Here is a 23,647-nt window from a genome sequence, read left to right as displayed (position 1 = left end):
TCATCTTGTTTCCCTGTCCACAACGAGGGGTGGGGGGGTGTAAGTGTACACAGCGTCAAATTGAGTTATGGTTCCATGTCGTTAAAGTATTTCCAGCTCTCCCCCCCACCCCCCCGCCCTACCACCACTGGTGGAGCCAGAAGCTGACATGGTGATTGTCCTTGTCCGATTAGGCCGATCAATGAGGCCGAACAGAGAGAGAGAGGAGGAGGAGGAGGAGGAGGAGGAGGAAGAGGAGCAGGAGGAGGAGGAGGACTGAGGGGATGTGTCTGTGTGAGTTGATGGGGTGGGGGGGGGGGGCAGCTCCTCCCATGATTAAGTTAGTGTGCAGTGCTGGAGGTCGGTGTTTACAGGGCAGGCGAGGGAGTTTCCTTCACTCGGTGGACAGTGCAGCAGCAGCTCTCACTCTCTTCTCTGGCTCTGAAACTCATCCCTCGCTCCGCGGGGACCTGAACACACAGGGGGATCCAGGACGTCTCGGGAGGAGCAGCAGCATCACCGGCTTCCATCACCTCCTCCATCACCACCGGCCCTCCCTACCTCTCCCCTGCCCGCCTGGTCCAGGACCTTGACTCCGCTGCCATCATGTGCGACTGTTTCCACCTGGCCTTCCCCAACTGGCACGCCGCCTCCTCCGGGACGGGTGGGCATCGCTCTATTTGCTCTCTCTGTGTTTTCCTCCTCTCTCTCTCTCTCTCTCTCTGTCTGTCTGTGACTGTGTCTGTGCTGCTTCACCCGAGCAATTCCCTGATTCAGCAGAAGGGTTCGGCAGTGCAGTGAGGAGAGATCGCATCTGTGTGTGTGTCTGTGTGTGTGTGTGTGATGAAGAGAGGCAGTGAGCGGGTGTGCGGCGCCTGGTGCTGATGCTGAGTTGTGTGTCTGACCTGCAGTGAGCGCTGGGTGTGTCTGCAGAGCGCTGGGGAGTGTTTGAGGATGTGATCATCGTCTGGGATGTCGAGCGGCGCTGCTCCTCCCGCTGTGCGTTGGAAGCAGAGGCTGAAAGGGAGAAAGAGGAGAGCAGGGCAGGAATCGGGATTGTAAAAATAGTGGTAGAGGATAAGTCACTGGGGGTGAAGATGAGATAAAGCCACTGAAATGTGGGAACACAACTATTCCCAATGTGATTGTTACAGCGGCAAGTTTCAAATACAAGCAGGAGAGATTCTACAGCTGACCAAACCTTGTATCTCTTAAAGTTGAGGATCATGAAACCATTTAAACCTCTTTATAAACATGTCACAGTCATAAATCCAGGGTTTAATGGAGTCTTGTTGTTAACATGCATGTAAATAAGCCGTGCGAAACCAATTCCCATCAGGACAGAGCAAATTGCATGAAATCAGAAAACGATGCGGGAAGAAGATGGATGTTTTCCTTCTGTAAATCAAACGCCTGATTCTGTGATGCGTCGCAGACGACACTGGTTTCAACACAGTTTGTGTATTTTATTTGTGTGTTTGCTACAAGTGTGTGTGTGTTTGTTTCTGTGTGTTGGTCCTGTTGTGACCAGGAAAGATAAAAGATGAATGATGAAGGTTGATTTTGCAGATAAACACAAATGTCTAACAAATATTCTGCCATTTATTTGTGTGTTTGCTTGAACGACTTCATGTAGATAAATTATCCTCGATGCTTTTTACGATTTTCTCTGGGTTTAACAAAGCAGGTGTGGTCGGCGGCACGGTGGTGAAAAGAGGTTACTGGTTCGATTCCCCTGTCTGTGTGGAGTTTGCATGTTCTCCCTGAATGTGAACATGAAAAGTTGTTTGTCTCTGGATGGACGTCAGATCATTTAAAGTTTAGGATCAGGTGAAAACGGTTCTAGAATCTACAACGTGTGGATTTCACAGTGTTACGTGTTGTATCGTGGACACACATTAAAAGCACAGGTTGGTGTTTACTGTAAAAGGGGGCGTCGACCTCTAGTGTGGTAAATTATTCAATTAGAGAAACTAATGGATCGTTACCTCTGCTGGTGCTCTGAATGAAATCTGCCTGAAGACGTCTGGAGGAGGGTTCGGATCCAAGAGGCTCAAGGTCAGAGGAAGAGAGAGAGAGAGAGCGAGAGAGAGAGAGAGAGGTTAGCCTACTGCCAGGAAGTGAGACAGACAGACGGGGGGGGGGGGGGGGTCCTTCTACTCGACAGTGGAGCCTCAGAAGCAGACGATCCTGATCCATTACCAACCATCAGCCGCCAGTCGGACCGGCTTCAATCGATATTACGCCACTTCAACAGTTTTTGAGCGCGGCAGCTGTCACTCACTACAGAACTGAACCAACTTTACTTTATATTTTATGACAAGCGGTGGTTCTGGGATCTTGATCCAACAACCAATCATTTTAAATATAAAGTGAGATTGTCCTTATCCGTCCCATGAAGGACGTCTTGTTAACACTGACTGAATCTACATGTGAAATGTGGACGTAGAAAGTGAAGCCAATACAGAGGTGCCGGAAACCTGCATTATTATGATTGACCAGCAGAGGGCGACCCCACTGGTAGTTGCTATAGAAGTCAACGACTCTACTTCTCACTTTATAAAGAGTTTATTTCTCAATGTTTAGTTTCAAGCTTGCATGTTCATTTAATGACTTATCGTCATTCAGAGTCAAATAGACCATAATGCACTAGATGCATGGGGGGGGGGGGGGTCTGGCTCCACCCCCTTCTCCTTGCAAATTACTTTTGGCTTCAAAAAAACAAAATGGCCTCAGAAACATCTTCAGGACATCAGACGAGGAGAACATCGAGCTAACTGGTTTTCCAGGACCATCACGTGGCTGTAGCTAGATCGATTTTACAACTTTTACAATTTTTACAACTTCCTCTCAATAGAAAAATTCATAAGCTCAACAACATGACCGCACATGAGTCACCTGAAGCAGAACAAACAGCAGCACAGCTCCACCCGGGCATGTGTGTGTGTGTTTCAGACCTGACATAAAACTGTAACTCCTCGTCGAGGGCAGATTAACATCCGAGTTCCAGAGCTGCAATGGAACTCAGATTAACAGATTAAAAGCATGCGCCCTCTCAGTCTCATGTCCATATAACTCTGCTTCCCTTCTCTTAAATCTTATTATAAGTTCGGATCCAAACACACGACCTTCGGTGAAAGGAGCTTGTGTCTGTGTCTGTGGAGCAGAATCTAAATCCAAGAGGAGGAATAATGAGCTGTATTACTTTATATTAACTTAGTGGAGGGGAGGGGGGGGGGGGGGGGGGTAAGTGAACCTTCCAGGTGCTTTTACACAGGAAAAACAAACTGGGGCAGAAAGCGGTTACGTAAGAGACGAGCTGAGGACAGGTTAATTATTCTCAGTCACGAGGAAATCCACATGATGAATTTTATTTCGAGGATTCCTGTTTTTACTTTTGTAAGATTTTCCACTTGAGTCAACTGCTGCTTCTCAACCTGGTTGTGATGAGCAGCTTCTCTGTCTCACACTGTTAAAGTGACCTGCAGTGAATGATCCACGGCTGCAGGACTCAGAACCCTGAACCCGAGAATCAGTCGTGGTGGTCGTGAACACGCTGCTGTCCTGATTGACAGCTTCACTCACTGTTCACAGTTTGTTACCATTGAATGTGTCACGTGAGTCAAAAATTCACCGAACTCAACCGTGCACTTCCTTTGGCCTCTAACAGGATGTAACATATATTTGTTCGGCAAGCAGACGGATTTGTGGAAATTGATATTCTAATTCTTCTTCTATCTATAAATTAGAAGCAGCTACAGTATCTTTCCTCTTTTAAAACCTAAATCAGCAGATATACGCAGGTTTTTTAAATGTGGGCAAACACCCTTAAAAAGGCTCCTTTCCCATTGTCAGGAAATGAGTTTCTATTTCTGCTCCCTGTTGCGTCTCGTTCGACGTCACAAGCTCTCGTTTTGCCGGTGATCAAGAAGATGCATGTTGTTCAAGGCTGTTTACGCGTCAACGCCCAGAAGGTCAACGTGTCATCACATCACTGACAAAGAACAGAGGCAGCGTCTCAACTGCAACAAATCATGATTCCACCTGAGAGTCACGTTTCATCTCGGCCGATAAAAAGCTGCGTCTGCTGCAGAGTCAAGTGAACGAGACGTTTCCAGTCACATTAGGTTTTCTGTCACAACCCGTTGTAAGTATGGAGGAGTTTAGGTGTTTGCATCAGAGCAGGTTAGAAACCTCAGCACTGCAGCTGACGCCCTGAGGGAAGAGCCACACCCTCATCCAGGGCTGCAGTTGCACCCAAATATGAATCATGCACCACATTAGATTCAAGCATCTGCAGCGTGAGCTTGTTTACCTGCAGAGCACTTCCTCCAAAGTCAGATTTAAACAGGAGGCAGCAGCTTTATGACAATAAACGATATCAAACAGGTAAACAGCCCCACAAGTGATTTTATTTTGACAGTTTCAGTCGGCAGGGAGAGTTGTTATCAAGGCCTCTGCAGCGCCCACATGACAAATATTTGAGAAAGGAGGTTGGTGTGAGTGACGGCTGCAGTCGGGGCAGGACCGCTGGACATCCGCCTGAGCAACGTGGTAAATAACACGAGACATGCATCATGGTCCAGAGCCTGGGTCTCAATGATCCTCCTGCAAACACGGACATGACGTTCTGCTGCTGCTGCTGCTGTGAGGAGACGTGGCTCAGGACACATGACTCAGCAGCTTCACTTAATCAATCATCTTACGTCCGGATTAAGTCCCTGAACTTCACTACACAACTCAAACACAGTGAATGAACCAGGCGTCTCACACTTTTGTTTAGTGCACGTCCCATCTGCTAACATGGAGGAGGTTTAGGACCTTTAGCACAGGCAGCCGACAGGGAGGGTCCACAGTGTCGGTGATCAGCTGGTGGACAGTAAAACATTTTTATCGTTGAATGTGAAGAGATGAAACTGTTTCTCAGTCTCTCTGTTTCATATCTTACTTTTCTTTCTCATGTATTTTCTGCCAGGCAGGTTTTTGGCATTTTGAATAATTTCACAGAGAATAATTCCGGGACCTAAAGTTATGGAGCTGGATTGAATCTGAGGCCCAGTTAGGCTTTGAGTCCTGGAGAAGATTTTAAATGAAGAATTGGAAGTTTTGCAATCCATGTAACATTCATTTAAACTTAAATTTAAGGGAATTTGTGATTAAAGCGGTTGAATTTGTCATTGTTTGACATAAAACTTGTTTCAAATCATCTTGAAAGTTAATTAATTTACAGAATGAATTAAACAGTTGAGCAGATCTAATGGGATGTGTTCTTCAGAGGTAGGTGGTGGAAAGAGTTCAGTCCCTATGAGGACTCTTTTAATTTGGGAGTGAAGTTTAGTTAAGGTGTGACTGCCCCAGTTCCTCCTCCTCCCTGCACCAGACTCAAATCACTTCAGTCAGTGGCAGCAGGAAGGTTCGAGAGCAGCCTGGAGGACGTCGAGTGGTTCACACCTCCAGCTGAACACACAGCAGCAGCAGGTAGGTGAGCGGGCCCTGGAACAGCCGTCTCTGTTCGGCAGGTGTGAAAGAGGATGATGATGATGATGAGGTGAAGAGTGTGGGCTGCTGCTTAGTCTTCATTCTTCTGTTCGACGTCCACACTGTGGTGGCTTCACTCACAGTGTAAATGATTCTGTTCCGTCTGATATGAGACGGACGAGTGTGAACCTATGACGACAGGTTGAGTTTAGTGTTTGTTCTGAAGTAAGCGTGTGATTGGCATGTTGGATGAAGAACCTTGAGGCAGCGACACGCCCTGAACCAGAAGTTCTTCTTACTTTAACTAATCAACAGGCTGTGAGCACTCTGCACATGACCCACATTACTGTGCTGCAGTGGGGCGGGGGGGGGGGGGGGGGGGGTCACTGCTTGTGCTGAGAAAACAAAAAGGTGCCGAAGTAAAATAACTTCGGAGGAGCAACAATTCTTTAAATTCACTGACCCGGGGTTTCAAACCTTCACCCGGTTTTGAAACTGACCTTCTTCTTCCTCTGGAGCTGATTTAACTTCTATCACAAGGTTTCACTCAGACACGATTTGCTCAAAGTAGTCACATGACACTGCTGTTTGTGACAAAACAAGTGTAATGTGAAATATTCACAAAATGTACAACTTAGCTCAACTTTAGAGCTTTTTAAAAAAAGGTTTTAACGTGTTTATTATACAACATTTTTATCCAGCCTCTGATCTGATGACTAATCTAATAATTTTATGTTTTATTTTATTTCACTCTCTCAACTGGAACATTTTTGCTCTTATTTTTTATTTTTAATTTTCAAATTGCTTGTTTCCTATTTTCTTTGCTGTCAATTCTTCATTTATATGTAAATTACCTTGTAATCGTGTTTTATAAATTATTATTATTACTAATCTTATTATTATTGACAGGATGAGGATTCATCTTGAGAACAAAGATTCATGTTATGTTTTCATATACTTTTTTCCTTGCTGCTTCAGGCACTAATTTAATTCCTCACTCCATTACAGATAAAAGTCTCCCCCTCGAATATTAATAAATGAAAACAAACATTAAACTTAATGGTAATCACATTTATTGATTTGAATTTATTAATTTTCAGTAATCTTGCTCTTACACTCATCAGCTGACTCACAAAAGAGACTCAATCCTTATACCTGCTATGGAAACATTTTGAATATAAAGATAAAGATGCTTTTAGTTCAGTTTTATTTTTAGCTCTGAAATGTATGATCTCTAGAATTGTTTTAATCCCAGATTTTGCTGAAAAGCCAGTTAACGACTCCCCTGGGTGGAAATCCTGAGACAGTCGACCTCTCAGTAATCCTCCTGAATCCAAAGGGCTCATTTAAAATGGAATCATATCGAGCAGCAGCACTAATGTGACTACAACCAGATTCACGTGGAGTCAGACTTTCCCTTCAAGCGGCTGCAGAGTCTTTTCTCTCCGGGTCGATACCGAGGAGCACTCCCCCCCCCCCCCCCGAGGCCGTGCTGCCGGGAAGAACTCTGAATAGTCTCATCATCGTCTCTAGTGACTCTGAGCTGCTTCAGAACCTGGAGTCTCAGTTTACTGCTCAGAAAACACACACAGACACACAACCGACTTCTCTCAATGTCATTCAACACAATCTAATAAAGATAAACTTATTCTGGTTGGATGCTTTTGATTTGAAGCTTTTATAAAACATGAGATTGATAATTTTTATTTGATTATTTATTTAAAGTTACATTAAGTGGACGTTGTTCAGCTGCTCTATGATATTACCTCCTGCATCTTTCCCTTCAGTTGTGTGTGTGTATGTAATATACAGTATAGTGTTGATTTTTACTTGTTTTCTTGTTTTGTTATTTGCTAATGTGTCATTGTCAAGTCAGATGTAAACGTGTGTATTTAAGTTTTGTCTCTTTTCTGTGTTTGTGAACAGCTGGTCGGAGGCTGAGAGCACCGGAGCCCGGGACAGAGGACGACTCGGTGAGTGATGCTGACTGGAACAGAAAGGATTCCCTTTTTAATTCTTCAGTTTTTAATTCTTCATTTGTCGCTGAGAGAAAGGGAAAAGTCCCTGTGATGATTCTGTTACTTTAATCATTGGTCGGCTCAGTCTGAATGTGATGACATATTTAGAAGCTTAAAAAGTTTTAGCTGATTTATAATAATTATTATTTCTCTGTGCACCAACATAGCGAGAAGCAGGATACTGTTTTCACTTTTGTGTGTGTATGTGTACAAAATAACTGAAAAACACATAAACAGATTTTCAACAAACTTTGAGAAAATATTATGCAGAAGAGTTTCTCCAGATGATAAAGTTTTGGGGATATTTGGTCAAAGGTCAACAAAAATATTGTTAAAGTTATCTTCAGAAATAAAATAGAATTTTATATTGATCAGAAGATTGCTTCCCATCATACGATGTCACGTGTGGCGTCATGGAGTCAGACAATGACATCATGCATCCTACAGGACTAAAGAAAAAAACCTGAAGCTCATATGAAATCATTTATGATCATATGGTAGAAATGTTGTCATCGTGATGTCACTATGAGGACGGACGATTACACATCTTGAAATGAAACAAGAGACGATCTACAGCTTATTCAGATCGACACATGACGTCATTATGAAACAACGTGTTAACAATATAAAACATTGCTTTGCCTGATTGAGGTGTTCATAGCTCACAAGCCGGATTAAAATTGATATAATTACTTACATCCCCAAGAAACAAATTATTATCCAAGATTTCCTTTTCATGACTTATTATAATTTGCCACTCTTATATTTGCCAGTGTGAAGGTGTAATTAACAACATATTAACACAAAGCGTGTAAGTGAAACAAAGGTTTAACAAACTCAAATGAAACTTCAGTTGTTAGGATTCATCCTCTGGTGACCATCAACGTCATAAACAAACTCAATAATATTCACCAATAATATCAACAACATTCCAGCGTTGCCTTCACCAGAAACCACCGGTGTGCCAAACAGTAGAAGAGTCAGTGACACACCTGGCACAACAAGGTGTCATCTCATTGTGTTGAGATCCAGTTTTCTCAACACCTTCATTCTCGTTTTAATGATGAAGATGATTGTGCAGATGAAAACACGTGTGTGCGGTGATGCAGTGTGTGTGTGTGTGTTGGTGAACAGAGCACGTGAGTGTTAGTGTTGACCGACCTGGTGTCCTCGCAGGTATGTGACGAGGCGTCTCAGTTCACCGAGGGAGAGAGACCCCGGCCTCAGGGATCATCCCCCGTCGAGGAGTTTCCTGAAAAATACACAAACGGCGACAAAGAGGTAAAGAGCACAAACAAACCGCTGAGTCACTCAAACACAACAAAGCAGCCGGCAGGAGGAAGCCAGCCAAGACAGTGAATCAGACACGTGTGTAACCTGGATGTGGTGTTACATAAATAAACAAAAGGATCAGGGCTTATCGAGCTGAAATCACTTGTGTTCTCACTGCAGTTGTGTTAAGTTTGTAACATGATAAATCAAAGCATGAACAGTAACTCGAGTGACGGTGTTGATTATTAATTGTGATCTGGAGCTTCTCTTGTCTCCAAAATGTACATTTCACGTTCACAAATGAAGTTATGAAATAATTTGTTCTTGTGCACTTGACACTTTATTTTATTGTTTGACTGATTTGTGTGTGTCTCAATTTAAAATTGCGCTTGTAGCCTTGAATACAAAGAACAGGAGGAGCAACATTAAAAACACAACATTGCAGCCGCCAAGGAAAAAACTGCAAAAGATTTAATTGGTGATTAAATAAAAAGTCGAGAGCACATGTCCCTCTTGTGAGGATCAAAGTAATAACAAATTATCAATGTCAACTTATCAGGCTGTTTTATCACCGTGTCCAATCATCAGTGTCAGATATGATCTCTGTTTTGTTTACTGTTGGTTAATCCAATCAAAGCCTCCGACTCGGCTCCTCCCTTGTTTGAATGTCTGAACAGTAGATCAGCCTGGTGATGAAATATCTGTCATGTCCTCTGTTTACACACGACCTGGCTGCATCATTAGTCTTTTTAAAAAACATTGAACGTGAAGTCAGATTTGAACGATTTCCTTCGGCCTTCTTCTCAGTGTGAAGCAGAGCATGACCCACGGCACAAGAGCGGAGGTGGAAAGAAAAGCAAAAAGTCTGGGATTGGCTCCATGTTTGAAAAGCGCTCGACTCCAAAGATGAGTAAACTGAAGGTGAGATATTCCCTCCTCCTCCTCTTCCTCCTCCTCCTCCTCCTCCTCTTCTTTTTGTGATTCCCTCCAGGCTGAAGAGCTGCAGCAGGGAAGAGCACAGCGAGAGGTAAAGTGATTATTCTCTCTATTCCGATGTGTTGGCAGGAAGCTCACAGCCCCGAGTCTGAGGTGATCGTGAAAACCGCCACAGATGGAAGTGCAGAGGGTCTCGTTTACAGAGGAGGCGGCAAAGAGGGGATCTTCATTAAGGGAATGGTGCCCGAGTCACCGGCCTCGAAAAGTCTGAAACTGAAAGAAGGTCAACCACAATTTCCTGTCACGATGAAAACGAACAATAAATAAATCAGATGGAGAAATGTCGGAATAATGAAACTTGCAATTGGGCTCATTGGAGAATTTGTAGTACTTGCAAATCTTGTTTGGTATTTTGTTGTATACAACTCCTTATTCCAATGACTAATCATACATATAGATATTGTTATCTTCATTTTAACTAATTAATTCCATTTAAATCACTCAAATCTCTTTTGTACATCTTTTTCTCTTATTTACGCAGGTGATCAGATTCTGAGCGCCACGGTGTATTTTGACGACGTGCCGTACGAGGACGCCGTTCAGATTCTGGAGCACGCTCAGGCCTACAGGGTGGAGCTCTGCCTGAAACGCAAACCAGACATCACAGAGACCGAGGCAGCCATGGAGTCGGACGTCATCCCTGTAAATACATTAAAGCAGTCTGCTCAGACTCTTGGTGTCAGGTAGTTAGGTGATTCTGACATCTCACTTTTCTGTCGCCCAACAGGAGGAAGAGCTTGGCGCTCCAGAGATGAGGGAACAAGGAAAAACCAAAAGGCGTGGGGATGCTCGTATTTCCTGGCCCAAGTTTCCCTCCTTTGGAAAAGGGCGGAAGACCCGTTTCACGAGGTCTCACAGTTCCTCGGAGGCTGATGAGCAGAGGAAGCTGGAGCTCAGTCCCACAACAAGTGACACAGAGTCACCGATAAAGACCCAGGATACTCTCAAAGGCAAGAAGAGGCACAAGATGAAGCTGTCTCTCCTGACAAAGAGAAGCCGAATAAGTTCCTCTGAAGACACGGACGCTCCAACAAACGGCCAGACCAGTAGCGATGTTTACCAGACGGCCTCAGAGATGCTCGAGCCTGAATGCCTCGACAGCCTCTCAGGAGATACACCTCAAGTCTACGTAACCGAAGAATTACGACTTGACCAAAAGGATCTGACTGAACCCAAAACTGCTCAACACAAGGTGGACCTCATCTGTATAGACAGCACTTTGAAAACAGCAGATCTAACGGTGGCTCTGGCCGATCAGGGAAGCTCCTCTGGCATCAAGTCCCCAACGGAGAAGAAAAAGAAGAAGGAAAAGTCTGAGTTGAAGGTTAAAATTTTGGGGAAGGATAAATCACACAAGAAGGATGGAAAAGCAAAGGCCTCCCCGAAAAGGCTGAAGACTCTGGGGGCAAGTATTGAAATAGCAGATCAATCTGTAAAGGAAAAGTCAGATTCCCACACAGACCTGCAGAGAGATCAGCCATCACTCGATGCCAACTCCCAGATGATCAGCAGCGAAGCCTCAAGGGCGAAGCTGGAAATGAGCGTACCAAAGGTTGAACTGGATATTTCCGATGTCACATTTTTTGGAAAATCTCACCAGAAAGGTGAAGAGCAAGCAAAGAAAGACAAGGAAGCGAAACAAAAAAAGGAAACAAAGACATGTCCATCATTCAAACTGCCTAAAATTGGCCTAGGTGACATAACAACTGAGGAAACTATTCAAACAACGAGTGTAAATGCTGAATGCCCGACTAAAGTGGAAAAGCATATCGTTGAGGGTCCAGCACTGAAAGATGATCCTTACGACCGACTGTCCAAAAGCAGTCATTCCAGGACACAACTTCCTAAACGTGAAGACATTGAGATCCCAGGTATGGAGGACATGTCTCTAAGGACCAAGGCCAAAGGAATTAAAGAGCCTAAAGTGATTTCAACAGGACGCTATGAAGACATTCAAACTGAAGATGTACAAATGTCAATTGATGTCGACAGCGTGAAGGAGGCAGTTTCGAAATTGCCCGGATTTAAGCTGCCACAGGTTGACACGTTTGGAATGCCAATCCCTGAAGAAATCACTGTGATAGATGCAAACGCACAAAGAATATCAGTGAAAACACCGACTAAAGTCGCAGATACACGATCCAAACATGAAGCGCACCTTATTAAGTTTGACCTAGCAGCTGCTGATTTAACCTCTGAGGAACTTTTGATTCAGACCAAGGTAGATTACAAAAAAACAGAAAAGGTCTTCAACATCACGACAAAACAAAGTGAAATCCATCAACGGGAGGAAATTGTAATTCCAGGCAAAGAAAGTGTGAGGAAAGAGTTTGGATTTAAATTACCAAAACAAATCATCTCGGGGCAAGAAGGTGGAGGGATTTTAGGAGAAAGGACGATATTGCTCCAAGAAGTTACAACATCACAAACTGAAACAAGGAAAGACAAGGGGCAGATGGGAGGAGTCATATCTGACGGCAAAGAACCGGAACTCGATAGCATCGATTATATTGATTCAGTAGGTGGTTCACCAGCTGAACGGGGCGGTGGCATTAGTCTTAGAGGCTTTGGTGTTCATCTTGATGCTACAAGGCCAAGGGCGGACATCTCCTCTGCAGACGTCAGAGGTGAAGACAAAGAAGTTGGAGCAGAGACGATGGACAAGAATATAAGCATTGATGGAGCAGAGATAAAAGTACTTCAGAGAAGAGATGAGATCAAGTATAAACTACCGAATGTTAGTGTTAGTCTCCGAAGTGTAGATGCTGCTATACAGGAGCAAAAGGTGGAAGTTGGAAAACCTGAGGTGGAAATCAAACCTCTTCAGACTGAGGTTGAATTTGATGGACAAGGAAGTAAATTCAAGATGCCAAAGTTTGGAATCAAACTGCCCCAAATAAAAGGCCCTGAATTTGATCTTAGCTCGTCCAAGAAAGACATTGAAGTCAAACTCCCTGAAGCTAAAGCTGGGGTCAAACTCCCAGAAGCTCCTGAGGTGAACCTCACTCTTCGAAGCGTAGATGTTTCTATTCCAGAACAAATGTTGGAAATAGGAAAACCTGAGCTGGAAATCAAACCTCTGCAAACTGAGGTTGATCTTGAGGGACAAGGAAGCAAGTTCAAGATGTCAAAGTTTGGAATCAAACTGCCCCAAATAAAAGGCCCTGAATTTGATCTTAGCTCATCCAAGAAAGACATTGAAGTCAAACTCCCTGAAGCTAGAGCTGCTGTAAAACTCCCGGAAGCTCCTGAAGTCAATCTCACTCTTGGAAGAGTAGATGTTGCTATTCCAGAACAAAAGGTGCAAGTTGGAAAACCTGAATCGGAAATCAAACCTCTGCAGACGGAGGTTGAACTTGATGGACAAGGAAGCAAGTTCAAGATACCAAAGTTTGGAATCAAAATGCCCCAAATAAAAGGCCCTGAATTTGATTTGAGTTTGTCTAAGAAAGATGGAGATGTCCAACTACCAAAAGCTAAAGCTGGGGTCAAACTCCCAGAAGCTCCAGGGGTTGATTTCACTCTTGGAACTGTAGATGTTTCTATTCCAGAACAAAAGGTGGAAATCAATAAACTTGAAGTGGAAATCAAACCTCTTAAGACTGAGGTTGATCTTGATGGACAAGGAAGCAAGCTCAAGATGCCAACGCTTGGAATCAAAATGCCAAAAATAAAAGGACCTGAATTTGACTTAAGCCTTTCAAAGAAAGACGCAGATGTCATACTACCAGTATTTAAAGCTGACGGGAAACTTCCAGATGTTCCTGAGATTGATGCCAGTCTTGGAAATGTAGATGTTTCTGTTTCAGCACAAAAGATGGAGATACCAAACCCTGAATTGCAAGTCAAACCCCTGAAGATCGACGGTCAACCTGACGGACAAGGAAGCAAGTTTAAAATGCCAGAGCTAGGAATCACAATGCCACAAGTAAAAGGACCTGAGATTCATTTTGGTCTATCAAAGAAAGATGACGATGTCACACTTCCAGAGGCCAAAGCTGAAGTAAAAGTCCCTGAAGTGAAAGCTAAAACAGCTGAGATAAAAGTGACACCAAAACGTACAGAAGGTTCCGCATTAAAATTCAAGATGCCATCATTCAATCTACCAAAATTTGGAATTGGAGCTCCAAACATCTCGGTAGAAGCACATGATATCGATAAAGATGTTAAACTCGGTAGAGCTGACCTGAAAATCCCAGAAGAGGAGTCTGCTATTAGCATATCAGCTCCCAGCATTGACATTGAGGGTCTTTCAATAGATCTGAAAACAACTGGAGCTGATCAGGCTGGACAAGGAAGCAAATTGAAAATGCCACATCTTCCAAAGGTAAAAGGTCCTGAATTCGATTTAAGCTTTTCAAAGAAAGACGCACACAAAGCTGATGTTACTCTTGGAAGCGTAGATGTTTCTGTTCCAGAGCAAAAGATGGAAGTTGGAGAACCTGAGCTGGAAATCAAAGCTCTTCAGACTGAGGTTGAACTTGATGGACATGGAAGCAAGTTCAAAATGCCAAAGTTTGGAATCTCAATGCCAAAAGTAAAAGGGCCTGATATCGATTTAAGCTTCTCAAAGAAAGATGTCAAATCACCAGAGGCTACAGCTGAGTTTAAACTCCCAGTCGCTCCAGAAATTGATTTTAGGCTTGGAAAAGCAGAAGTATCGATTCCAGATGTAAAGATGGAGGTTGAAAAACCTGAACTGGAGATGAAATCCTTAGACACAGAAGTTGAACTTGACGGACATGGAAGCAGGTTCAAAATGCCAAAGTTTGGAATCACAATGCCAAAAGTAAAAGGACCAGAACTTGATTTCAGCTTATCGAGGAAAGATGTAGATGTCAGACTTCCAGAAGCCAAAGCAGAGGTCAGTCTCCCTGATGTTGAAGTAAAGGAACCTTCTGCCAAAGTGGAGGTGAAATCTCCTGAAATCAATGTTGCAACTAAAGATACAAGTGGATCACCCTCAAGGTTCAAAATGCCAACTTTTAGTTTCTCTAAACCTAAAGTCAAAGTGCCTGATATAGATTTAAACGTATCAAAGAAAGACGCAGACATCACATCAACAGTCAAACTCCCAGAAGCCCCGAAAGTTGACGTTAGTCTTGGAAAAGCAGAAGTGTTGATACCAGAAGTGAAAGTAGAAGTTAAAAAGCCTGAAGTGCAAATCAAACCTTTGCAGGCTGATGTTGAATATGAAGGACAAGGAGGCAAGTTCAAAATGCCAAAGTTTGGAATCTCTCTGCCGAAAGTAAAAGGGCCTGACGTTGATTTAAGCTTCTCAAAGAAAGATGTCAAATCACCAGAGGCTACGGCTGAGTTTAAACTCCCTGAAGCTCCAGAAATTGATGCTAAGCTTGGAAAAGCAGAAGTTTCAATTCCAGATGTAAAGATGGAGGTTGAAAAACCTGAACTGGAGATGAAATCATTAGACACAGAAGTTGAACTTGACGGACATGGAAGCAGGTTCAAAATGCCAAAGTTTGGAATCACAATGCCAAAAGTAAAAGGACCAGAACTGGATTTCAGCTTATCGAAGAAAGATGTAGACGTCAGACTACCAGAAGCCAAAGCAGAGGTCAGTCTCCCTGATGTTGAAGTAAAGGAACCTTCTACCAAAGTGGAGGTGAAAGCTCCTGAAATCAATGTTGCAGCTAAAGATACAAGTGGATCACCTTCAAGGTTCAAAATGCCAACTTTTAGTTTCTCTAAACCTAAAGTCAAAGTGCCTGATATAGATTTAAACGTTTCTAAGAAAGACACAGACATCACATCAACAGTCAAACTCCCAGAAGCCCCGAAAGTTGACGTTAGTCTTGGAAAAGCAGAAGTGTTGATACCAGAAGCGAAAGTAGAAGTTAAAAAGCCTGAAGTGCAAATTAAACCTTTGCAGGCTGATGTTGAATATGAAGGACAAGGAGGCAAGTTCAAAATGCCAAAGTTTGGAATCTCTCTGCCGAAAGTAAAAGGGCCTGACGTTGATTTAAGCTTCTCAAAGAAAGATGTAGATGTCAAATCACCAGAGGCTACGGCTGAGTTTAAACTCCCAGAAGCTCCAGAAATTGATGTTAAGCTTGGAAAAGCAGAAGTTTCAATTCCAGATGTAAAGATGGACGTTGAAAAACCTGAACTGGAGATGAAATCCTTAGACACACAAGTTGAACTTGACGGACATGGAAGCAGGTTCAAAATGCCAAAGTTTGGAATCACAATGCCAAAAGTAAAAGGACCAGAACTTGATTTCAGCTTATCAAAGAAAGATGTAGACATCAGACTACCAGAAGCCAAAGCAGAGGTCAGTCTCCCTGATGTTGAACTAAAGGAACCTTCTACCAAAGTAGACATTAAAGCTCCTGAGATTAAAGTTGCAGCAAAGGATACGAGTGGATCTCCTTCAAGGTTCAAAATGCCAACTTTTAGTTTCTCTAAACCTAAAGTCAAAGTGCCTGATATAGATTTAAACGTATCAAAGCAAGACACAGACATCACATCAACAGTCAAACTCCCAGAAGCCCCGAAAGTTGACGTTAGTCTTGGAAAAGCAGAAGTGTTGATACCAGAAGTGAAAGTAGAAGTTAAAAAGCCTGAAGTGCAAATCAAACCTTTGCAGGCTGATGTTGAATATGAAGGACAAGGAGGCAAGTTCAAAATGCCAAAGTTTGGAATCTCAATGCCAAAAGTGAAAGGGCCTGATATCGATTTAAGCTTCTCAAAGAAAGATGTCAAATCACCAGAGGCTACGGCTGAGTTTAAACTCCCTGAAGCTCCAGAAATTGATGTTAAGCTTGGAAAAGCAGAAGTTTCAATTCCAGATGTAAAGATGGACGTTGAAAAACCTGAACTGGAGATGAAATCATTAGACACAGAAGTTGAACTTGACGGACATGGAAGCAGGTTGAAAATGCCAAAGTTTGGAATCACAATGCCAAAAGTAAAAGGACCAGAACTTGATTTCAGCTTATCGAGGAAAGATGTAGATGTCAGACTTCCAGAAGCCAAAGCAGAGGTCAGTCTCCCTGATGTTGAAGTAAAGGAACCTTCTGCCAAAGTGGAGGTGAAAGTTCCTGAAATCAAAGTTGCAGCTAAGGATACAAGTGGATCACCCTCAAGGTTCAAAATGCCGACTTTTAGTTTCTCTAAACCTAAAGTCAAAGTGCCTGATATAGATTTAAACGTATCAAAGAAAGACACGGACATCACATCAACAGTCAATCTCCCAGAAGCCCCCAAAGTGGATGTTAGTCTTGGAAAAGCAGAAGTGTTGATACCAGAAGTGAAAGTAGAAGTTAAAAAGCCTGAAGTGCAAATCAAACCGATGCAGGCTGATGTTGAATATGAAGGACAAGGAGGCAAGTTCAAAATGCCAAAGTTTGGAATCTCAATGCCAAAAGTAAAAGGGCCTGACGTTGACTTAAGCTTCTCAAAGAAAGATGTAAATGTGACACTACCCGAGGCCAAAGCAGAAGTCAGCCTCCCTGATGTTGAACTCAAAGACCCCTCTGCTAAAGTGGAAATTAAAACCTCTGAGACCGAAGGTCATGTGGACGGATCGCCATCAAAATTTAAAATGCCAACATTCAAATTTCCTAAATTTGGAATTGGCACCCCAACCGTCACTGCGGAGGTACCTGATATGGACAAAGACAAAGCTACAGTTGATATTGCAGCACAGAAGGTTGATATTGAGGGTCCATCTCTTGATGTGAAGATGACAGCAACTGAAGGTGAGGGAAAAGAAAGCAAGTTCAAAATGCCAAGTTTTGGAATATCCATGCCAAAAGTGCAAGGGCCCAAAATTGATTTAAGCTTATCCAAAGATGTGGATGTCAAATCACCAGAGGCTACGGCTGAGCTTAAACTCCCAGAAGCTCCAGAGATTGATGTTAAGCTTGGAAAAGCAGAAGTATCGATTCCAGATGTAAAGATGGAGGTTGAAAAACCTGAACTGGAGATGAAATCCTTAGACACACAAGTTGAACTTGACGGACATGGAAGCAAGTTCAAAATGCCAAAGTTTGGAATCACGATGCCAAAAGTAAAAGGACCAGAAATTGATTTCAGCTTATCAAAGAAAGATGTAGACGTCAGACTTCCAGAAGCCAAAGCAGAGGTCAGTCTCCCCGATGTTGAATTAAAGGAACCTTCTGCCAAAGTGGAGGTGAAAGTTCCTGAAATCAAAGTTGCAGCTAAGGATACAAGTGGATCACCCTCAAGGTTCAAAATGCCGACTTTTAGTTTCTCTAAACCTAAAGTCAAAGTGCCTGATATAGATTTAAACGTATCAAAGAAAGACACAGACATCACATCAACAGTCAAACTCCCAGAAGCCCCGAAAGTTGACGTTAGTCTTGGAAAAGCAGAAGTGTTGATACCAGAAGTGAAAGTAGAAGTTAAAAAGCCTGAAGTGCAAATCAAACCAGTGCAGGCTGATGTTGAATATGAAGGACAAGGAGGCAAGTTCAAAATGCCAAAGTTTGGAATCTCTCTGCCGAAAGTAAAAGGGCCTGACGTTGACTTAAGCTTCTCAAAGAAAGATGTAAACTCACCAGAGGCTACGGCTGAGTTTAAACTCCCAGAAGCTCCAGAGATTGATGTTAAGTTTGGAAAAGCAGAAGTTTCTATTCCAGATGTAAAGATGGAGGTTGAAAAACCTGAACTGGAGATGAAATCATTAGACACACAAGTTGAACTTGAAGGACATGGAAGTAAATTAAAAATGCCAAAGTTTGGGATCACAATGCCAAAAGTAAAAGGACCAGAACTTGATTTCAGCTTATCGAAGAAAGATGTAGATGTCAGACTACCAGAAGCCAAAGCAGAGGTCAGTCTCCCTGATGTTGAACTTAAGGAACCTTCTGCAAAAGTGGAGGTGAAAGCTCCTGAGATTGAAGTTCAGGTGGGCAGCATGAAAGGATCACCATCAAAGTTTAAACTCCCAACATTTAAATTCCCCAAATTTGGAGTTACTACTCCAAATGTCAGTGCTGAAGTACCTGATATAGAACACGAAATCAAGATTGATGGAGCTGGGATATCTGTGCCAGACACAGAAGTTGATAAAGGAAAGGTCTCCCTGCCAGAGGTGGAAGTCAAAGAGCCGTCGGGTGGTGTTGTGATCGAACAGCCAGAGGTTGAGGTAGATGCAATAATAAAAAAGCCAAAGTTCTCAATGCCCAGGTTTTCCTTTTCAAAACCAAGTGTGAAGGCCCCAGAAGTTGAAGTCAGTGTTCAGGATGTGAACGTTGAACTTCCGGAAGGAAAGGTGGAAGTGAAAGGAGGGGAAGTGGATATAAAAGCACCAGAAGTGGAAGCAGAGATTGACAGACAAGGAAGCAAGTTCAAAATGCCAAAGTTTGGCATCTCGATGCCAAAGGTGACAGGGCCTGAAATGGATTTAAGTTCATCAAATAAAGATGTAGACGTGAAAATACCAGAGGCCAAAGCTGAAGTCAAACTCCCTGACATTGATCTGAAGCAACCGTCTGCTGAGGTGCAAATCAAACCTCCTGAGATCAAAGTTGTTACAAAGGACACAGATGGATCGCCATCTAAATTTAAAATGCCAACATTCAAATTACCCAAATTCGGAATTGGCGCTCCAAGCTCCAGCATGGAAGTACCCGATATGGACAAAGATGTAAAGATCAGTGGAGGTGACATTGAAACTCCTAAAGAGGTTGTTGCATTTGACATTGCAGCACCAAGCATTGATACTGAAGGTCCATCGATAGATTTGAAAACTACAGCCCCTGAACGCGAAGGAAAAGGAAGTAAGTTTAAACTGCCAAGTCTCAGTTTTTCTGTGCCTCAAGTCAAAAGCCCTGACATGGATTTAAGCTTATCAAAGACCGGTGTAGATGTGACTTTACCAGAAGCTAAAGCTGATGTTCAGCTCCCTGATGCTGAGGTGAAGGAACCATCGGCCAAAATTGAAATTAAAGCTCCTGGAATTGAAGTTCATGGAAGTAATGTTGAAGAATCACCATCAAAGTTTAAAATGCCAACATTCAAATTACCAAAATTTGGAGCTTCTACGACACCGGTCGGCGTGGAGGTACCTGATGTGGACATTAAAGTGGACGGGGAGGATTTGAAATTACCAGAAGTTAAAGCTGAAGTCAAACTTCCTGATGTTGAAATCAAAGAGCCGGTTCAGGGTTCGATATCAATTGATATGGCAGAGGGTGATGCAAAGGTGAAAAAGACAAGCTGGACATTACCAACATTTTCATTTTCAAAGTCAAACATTAAGAGCCCCGAGGCTGAGGTCAACCTTGTTACCCCAAAGGTTGATGTTTCACTACCAGAGGTCAAAGCAGAGGTTCATCTTCCACATGTAGACAAAGAATCAAGCATTTCAGTAGAAGGGGCAGAACTTGATGCCAAATTGAAAAAGCCAAAGTTTTCAATGCCCAAATTTTCCTTTTCAAAGCAAAGTTCAAAAGATCATGAAGTTGATGTCAGTCTTCCAGAAGCTGATGTTTCTCATCTAGAAGGAAATGTTGAAGTTACAACATCTGATGTGGATCTGAAGCCATCAGAAGGTGACGTCAAACTAGACGGGCAGGAAAGCAAGTTTAAAATGCCAAAGTTTGGCATCTCAATGCCAAAAGTAAAAGGACCTGATATAGATTTAAGCTTCTCCAAGAAAGATGTCGATGTGACACAACCCAAGGCTGAGGTTGGAATCCCAGAAGGTCCAAAAATAGATGTGAAACCATCTGAGTGTGAAGCAGAAATTGATGGACAAGGAGGCAAGTTTAAAATGCCACATATTGGAATCACAGTGCCAAAGGTAAAGGGGCCTGAAATAGATCTGAGCTTATCAAAGAAACGCTCTGATGTCACTCTACCAGAAGGTAAAATCGAAGTCACTCTGCCCAGTGCTGAGATCATAGAGCCTGAAGGAGCCATGTCACTGCCAGATGCACCTTCAGTCGAGACGGAAGCCAAGTCGAGACGACCAAGCTGGACATTCCCCAAATTTTCTTTTTCAAGAACGAGTGGTAAAGCCCCCGAAGTTGATGTCAACCTTGAATCACCAAAAGCTGATATTGCATCACCGGAGCTGGAAGCAGAAGTTTGTCTTCCACACATTGAAGTCAAAGAACCTTCAGGGATTATTTCAGTGGAAGAGCCACCTGCTGTAGAACTCGATGGAAACGTGAAGAAATCTAAATTTTCATTACCCAAATTTTCTTTTTCAAAAAGTGTAACAATTCCTGAGGTCAGTGCTGAGCTTCAACGTGTGGACGTTTCTCTTCCAGAAGGAGAAGTAAGAGTCATCCAACCTGAAATTGAAATGAAAGCTCCTGAACTCAATGTGACACTGAAGAACGTTAAAGCAGAAGTCAAACTCCCTGGAGTGGAAGTCAAGGAATCTTCTGCTAATGTGGAGACTGAGTCTGGAGGATCGCCATCAAAGTTTAAAATGCCAACAGTGAAAATGCCGAAATTTGGAGGTGCTAGCTATGAGGTCACGGTAGAAGCACCTGACGCAGACAAAGCTGAAATAGATGGAGCTAAACTTGAGGAGGATGTTCGTGTCGAGATTAAAGCTCCAGGTGTTGAAATTAAAACTGACTCTGAAACACCAAAGACTGAGACTGACAGTGCGGGTCATGGATCTCCGAGTAGATTCAAACTACCATCCTTCAAAATGCCGAAGCTGAGTTTCTCAAAACCCAAACCTGAGGAGGAACATGGTGACCACGACGGCCAAGAAGTTCAGCCCGAAACAGCAGAACAGACCAAATCCCCAAACCTGACTCTGACAGCGATTGGTGAAATCTTCAAGAACATTGATGTTGAATTTGATGTTTCACCAGCAGACAAAGTGGAAGACAATCTCGAAGCCTCAAAGGAATCTCATGAGACCAGTAAGCCCAGTGGAAAGCAGTTGGATGCAAAGGAAAAGGAAACAAACGTCAAGGAGGACACTCCCAAAAGTCCCGAGAGGACAGGGTGGTTTAAATTCCCAAAGTTCGGTCTGTCCTCCCCATCGGAATCTGCCAAGACGCCGGAAAAAGACGAACACAAGAATGGAACGACCCCAGAAACCGGGGATGAGGAAGTGAGCCCCACCTGCTCGGTCCAGTCCTCAGACGCTTTTGCTGACATCAGCTCCACAATGACCAGCGAGCTCGTCGGCCCGTCCATATCCTCCCCAACCAAGGTCACTGTCAAATACTCTGATCCCAGCGCTGCTCTGAGCCTCGAGGAGATTCACGGCAACGTCATTACTTCAACCACGAGGACCCAGGTGATTTCCTTAGAGCCACATCTGCCCGAGAAAATCACCATCCTGTCATCGGAAGTTTCATCGTCATCAGAAGACACGTTCAGGCCGGCTCCGGGATTATTAGACGCCATCACGGCAAAGCTCGGAAGACGTGCTCAGCTCCGATCTCCCGTCCAGTCACAGGGTGAGGGAGCTGCTTCGTGGGCGGTCGAAGATTCACTCGAGAAGTGGTCGCTCTTCGGTGACGACTTTGTTCGAGAAACATCGAGTGAAAGAAGTGAGAGCAAGGAAACAATCGTCATAACCAAACAAATTACACGTGTGTTCGAATCCTCAGAGGAAACATCCAGTGACGCGGCCACATCCATCCAGCGACTGAGAGACTCTGTGCACTCGGACAAAATGAGGTTCTTCGACGGAGCCGAGAAGTGAACTAACTTGTAGGTGATGTGTAAAGATGATTGGTGGGTGAGAGATTTCACTGGTGATGTTCACATGAGAGGAACACGTGTGTAGAAGGTCGTTTTAAAGTGTAACTGTCCTCCGGCTGCATGTTTCTGACTCTGAAGAGATTCGTTCATGTGATCACGTTGTTAATAAGCAGAGTAACTGAAGAACCTGGTTGCACATGAGGTCACGGCTTCACCGATATGTTTGCTTTGTGGTATTTGACTAAACTCAGCTGTCGTTGGCTCATCAGAACCTAATCTCTGTGGTTTCATAGTTTTTAACGTACATTTCCGATCGGAGTTACTTGTGCTCTTATTAATCCGATGTTGAACAATCTGCTCTTTTAATTTAAAAATCAAATCAATGTTACCGACATTCCACCGTATTTTTACGATAATTTCAATGTAAAGTTAGTCGGCAGCAGAAAACAGCTAAAAATACACTAGTGCAGTAAATGTAAAAAAAAAGAAATGTGTACATGTATCACCAAGATATTCTTAAATAGCTAAAATGTAAAGAAACAAAAGCAATGCAAAGCTGAAACACGTATATGTTTGTACTGCAGCTGCAAATATATTTTTTACTAATACTTTGCTACTTAGAACCTAATTTGCTACGATAAAATGATTATATTGTTTTTTCTTTTATTATCAAATATTGAGCTGGCTTTGTAAATAGCTTTCAACGACCTCTGGAGTTTATTTGTTTACTGCTCCTGTTTGTATTCGAAAAGGCTTTAACCTGATGTGTTAGCAGAGTTATACAAAATAAATAAATAAAGATTATAATATCGACAATGTGTTGACAGACAGGGTTTGTATTTTCTTCTTTTTTTTGCTTGTGAGTCTTTTTTTCTGTTTAATTAATGTTTTTTTACGGATCCATTGATTTGTGGATGTAAAGTTTGTTTTTAAACATGTTAGTGTATCAAATTTGTCAAACCTTGCCTTAAAATTATTTTGGTTTACCAGATATGCCTGATTTAAGAAATGACTAAAAGTATATATTCAACATAAGGTTATCATCTGATGTACAGCACTGACACAGGGAGCATTCATACACATGTATTTGCACTAGAGGGAGACAGAGTTCACGAGTGAACCATCACTGTGTTCTGAGAATAAAACAAATACAAAATGTGAATTATTTGGCTTAATGTACAAATCTCTATTTAAGTATAGTAAATGTATACGTCTATAATACTGGACATAGGTAC

General features: G+C 42.9%; 1 protein-coding gene across 1 annotated transcript; it reads left to right on the top strand.

Moving 5' to 3' along the window:
- The first annotated feature begins 141 nt into the window (after positions 1-141).
- LOC133962019 (neuroblast differentiation-associated protein AHNAK) lies at positions 142-23,239 on the top strand. Its single transcript, XM_062397451.1, has 9 exons — positions 142-643; positions 7,384-7,430; positions 8,652-8,756; positions 9,555-9,668; positions 9,813-9,966; positions 10,225-10,385; positions 10,471-18,792; positions 19,003-20,437; positions 21,086-23,239. Exons 1-9 carry the CDS (start codon positions 586-588, stop codon positions 22,411-22,413), a joined length of 11,724 nt encoding a protein of 3,907 aa, XP_062253435.1. The 5' UTR covers positions 142-585; the 3' UTR covers positions 22,414-23,239.
- The last annotated feature ends 408 nt before the right edge of the window (positions 23,240-23,647 follow it).

Source organism: Platichthys flesus, chromosome 10, assembly GCF_949316205.1.
Source record: "Platichthys flesus chromosome 10, fPlaFle2.1, whole genome shotgun sequence".
NCBI classification, from domain to species: domain Eukaryota; kingdom Metazoa; phylum Chordata; class Actinopteri; order Pleuronectiformes; family Pleuronectidae; genus Platichthys; species Platichthys flesus.
This window is presented reverse-complemented; position numbering and strand designations above follow the sequence as displayed.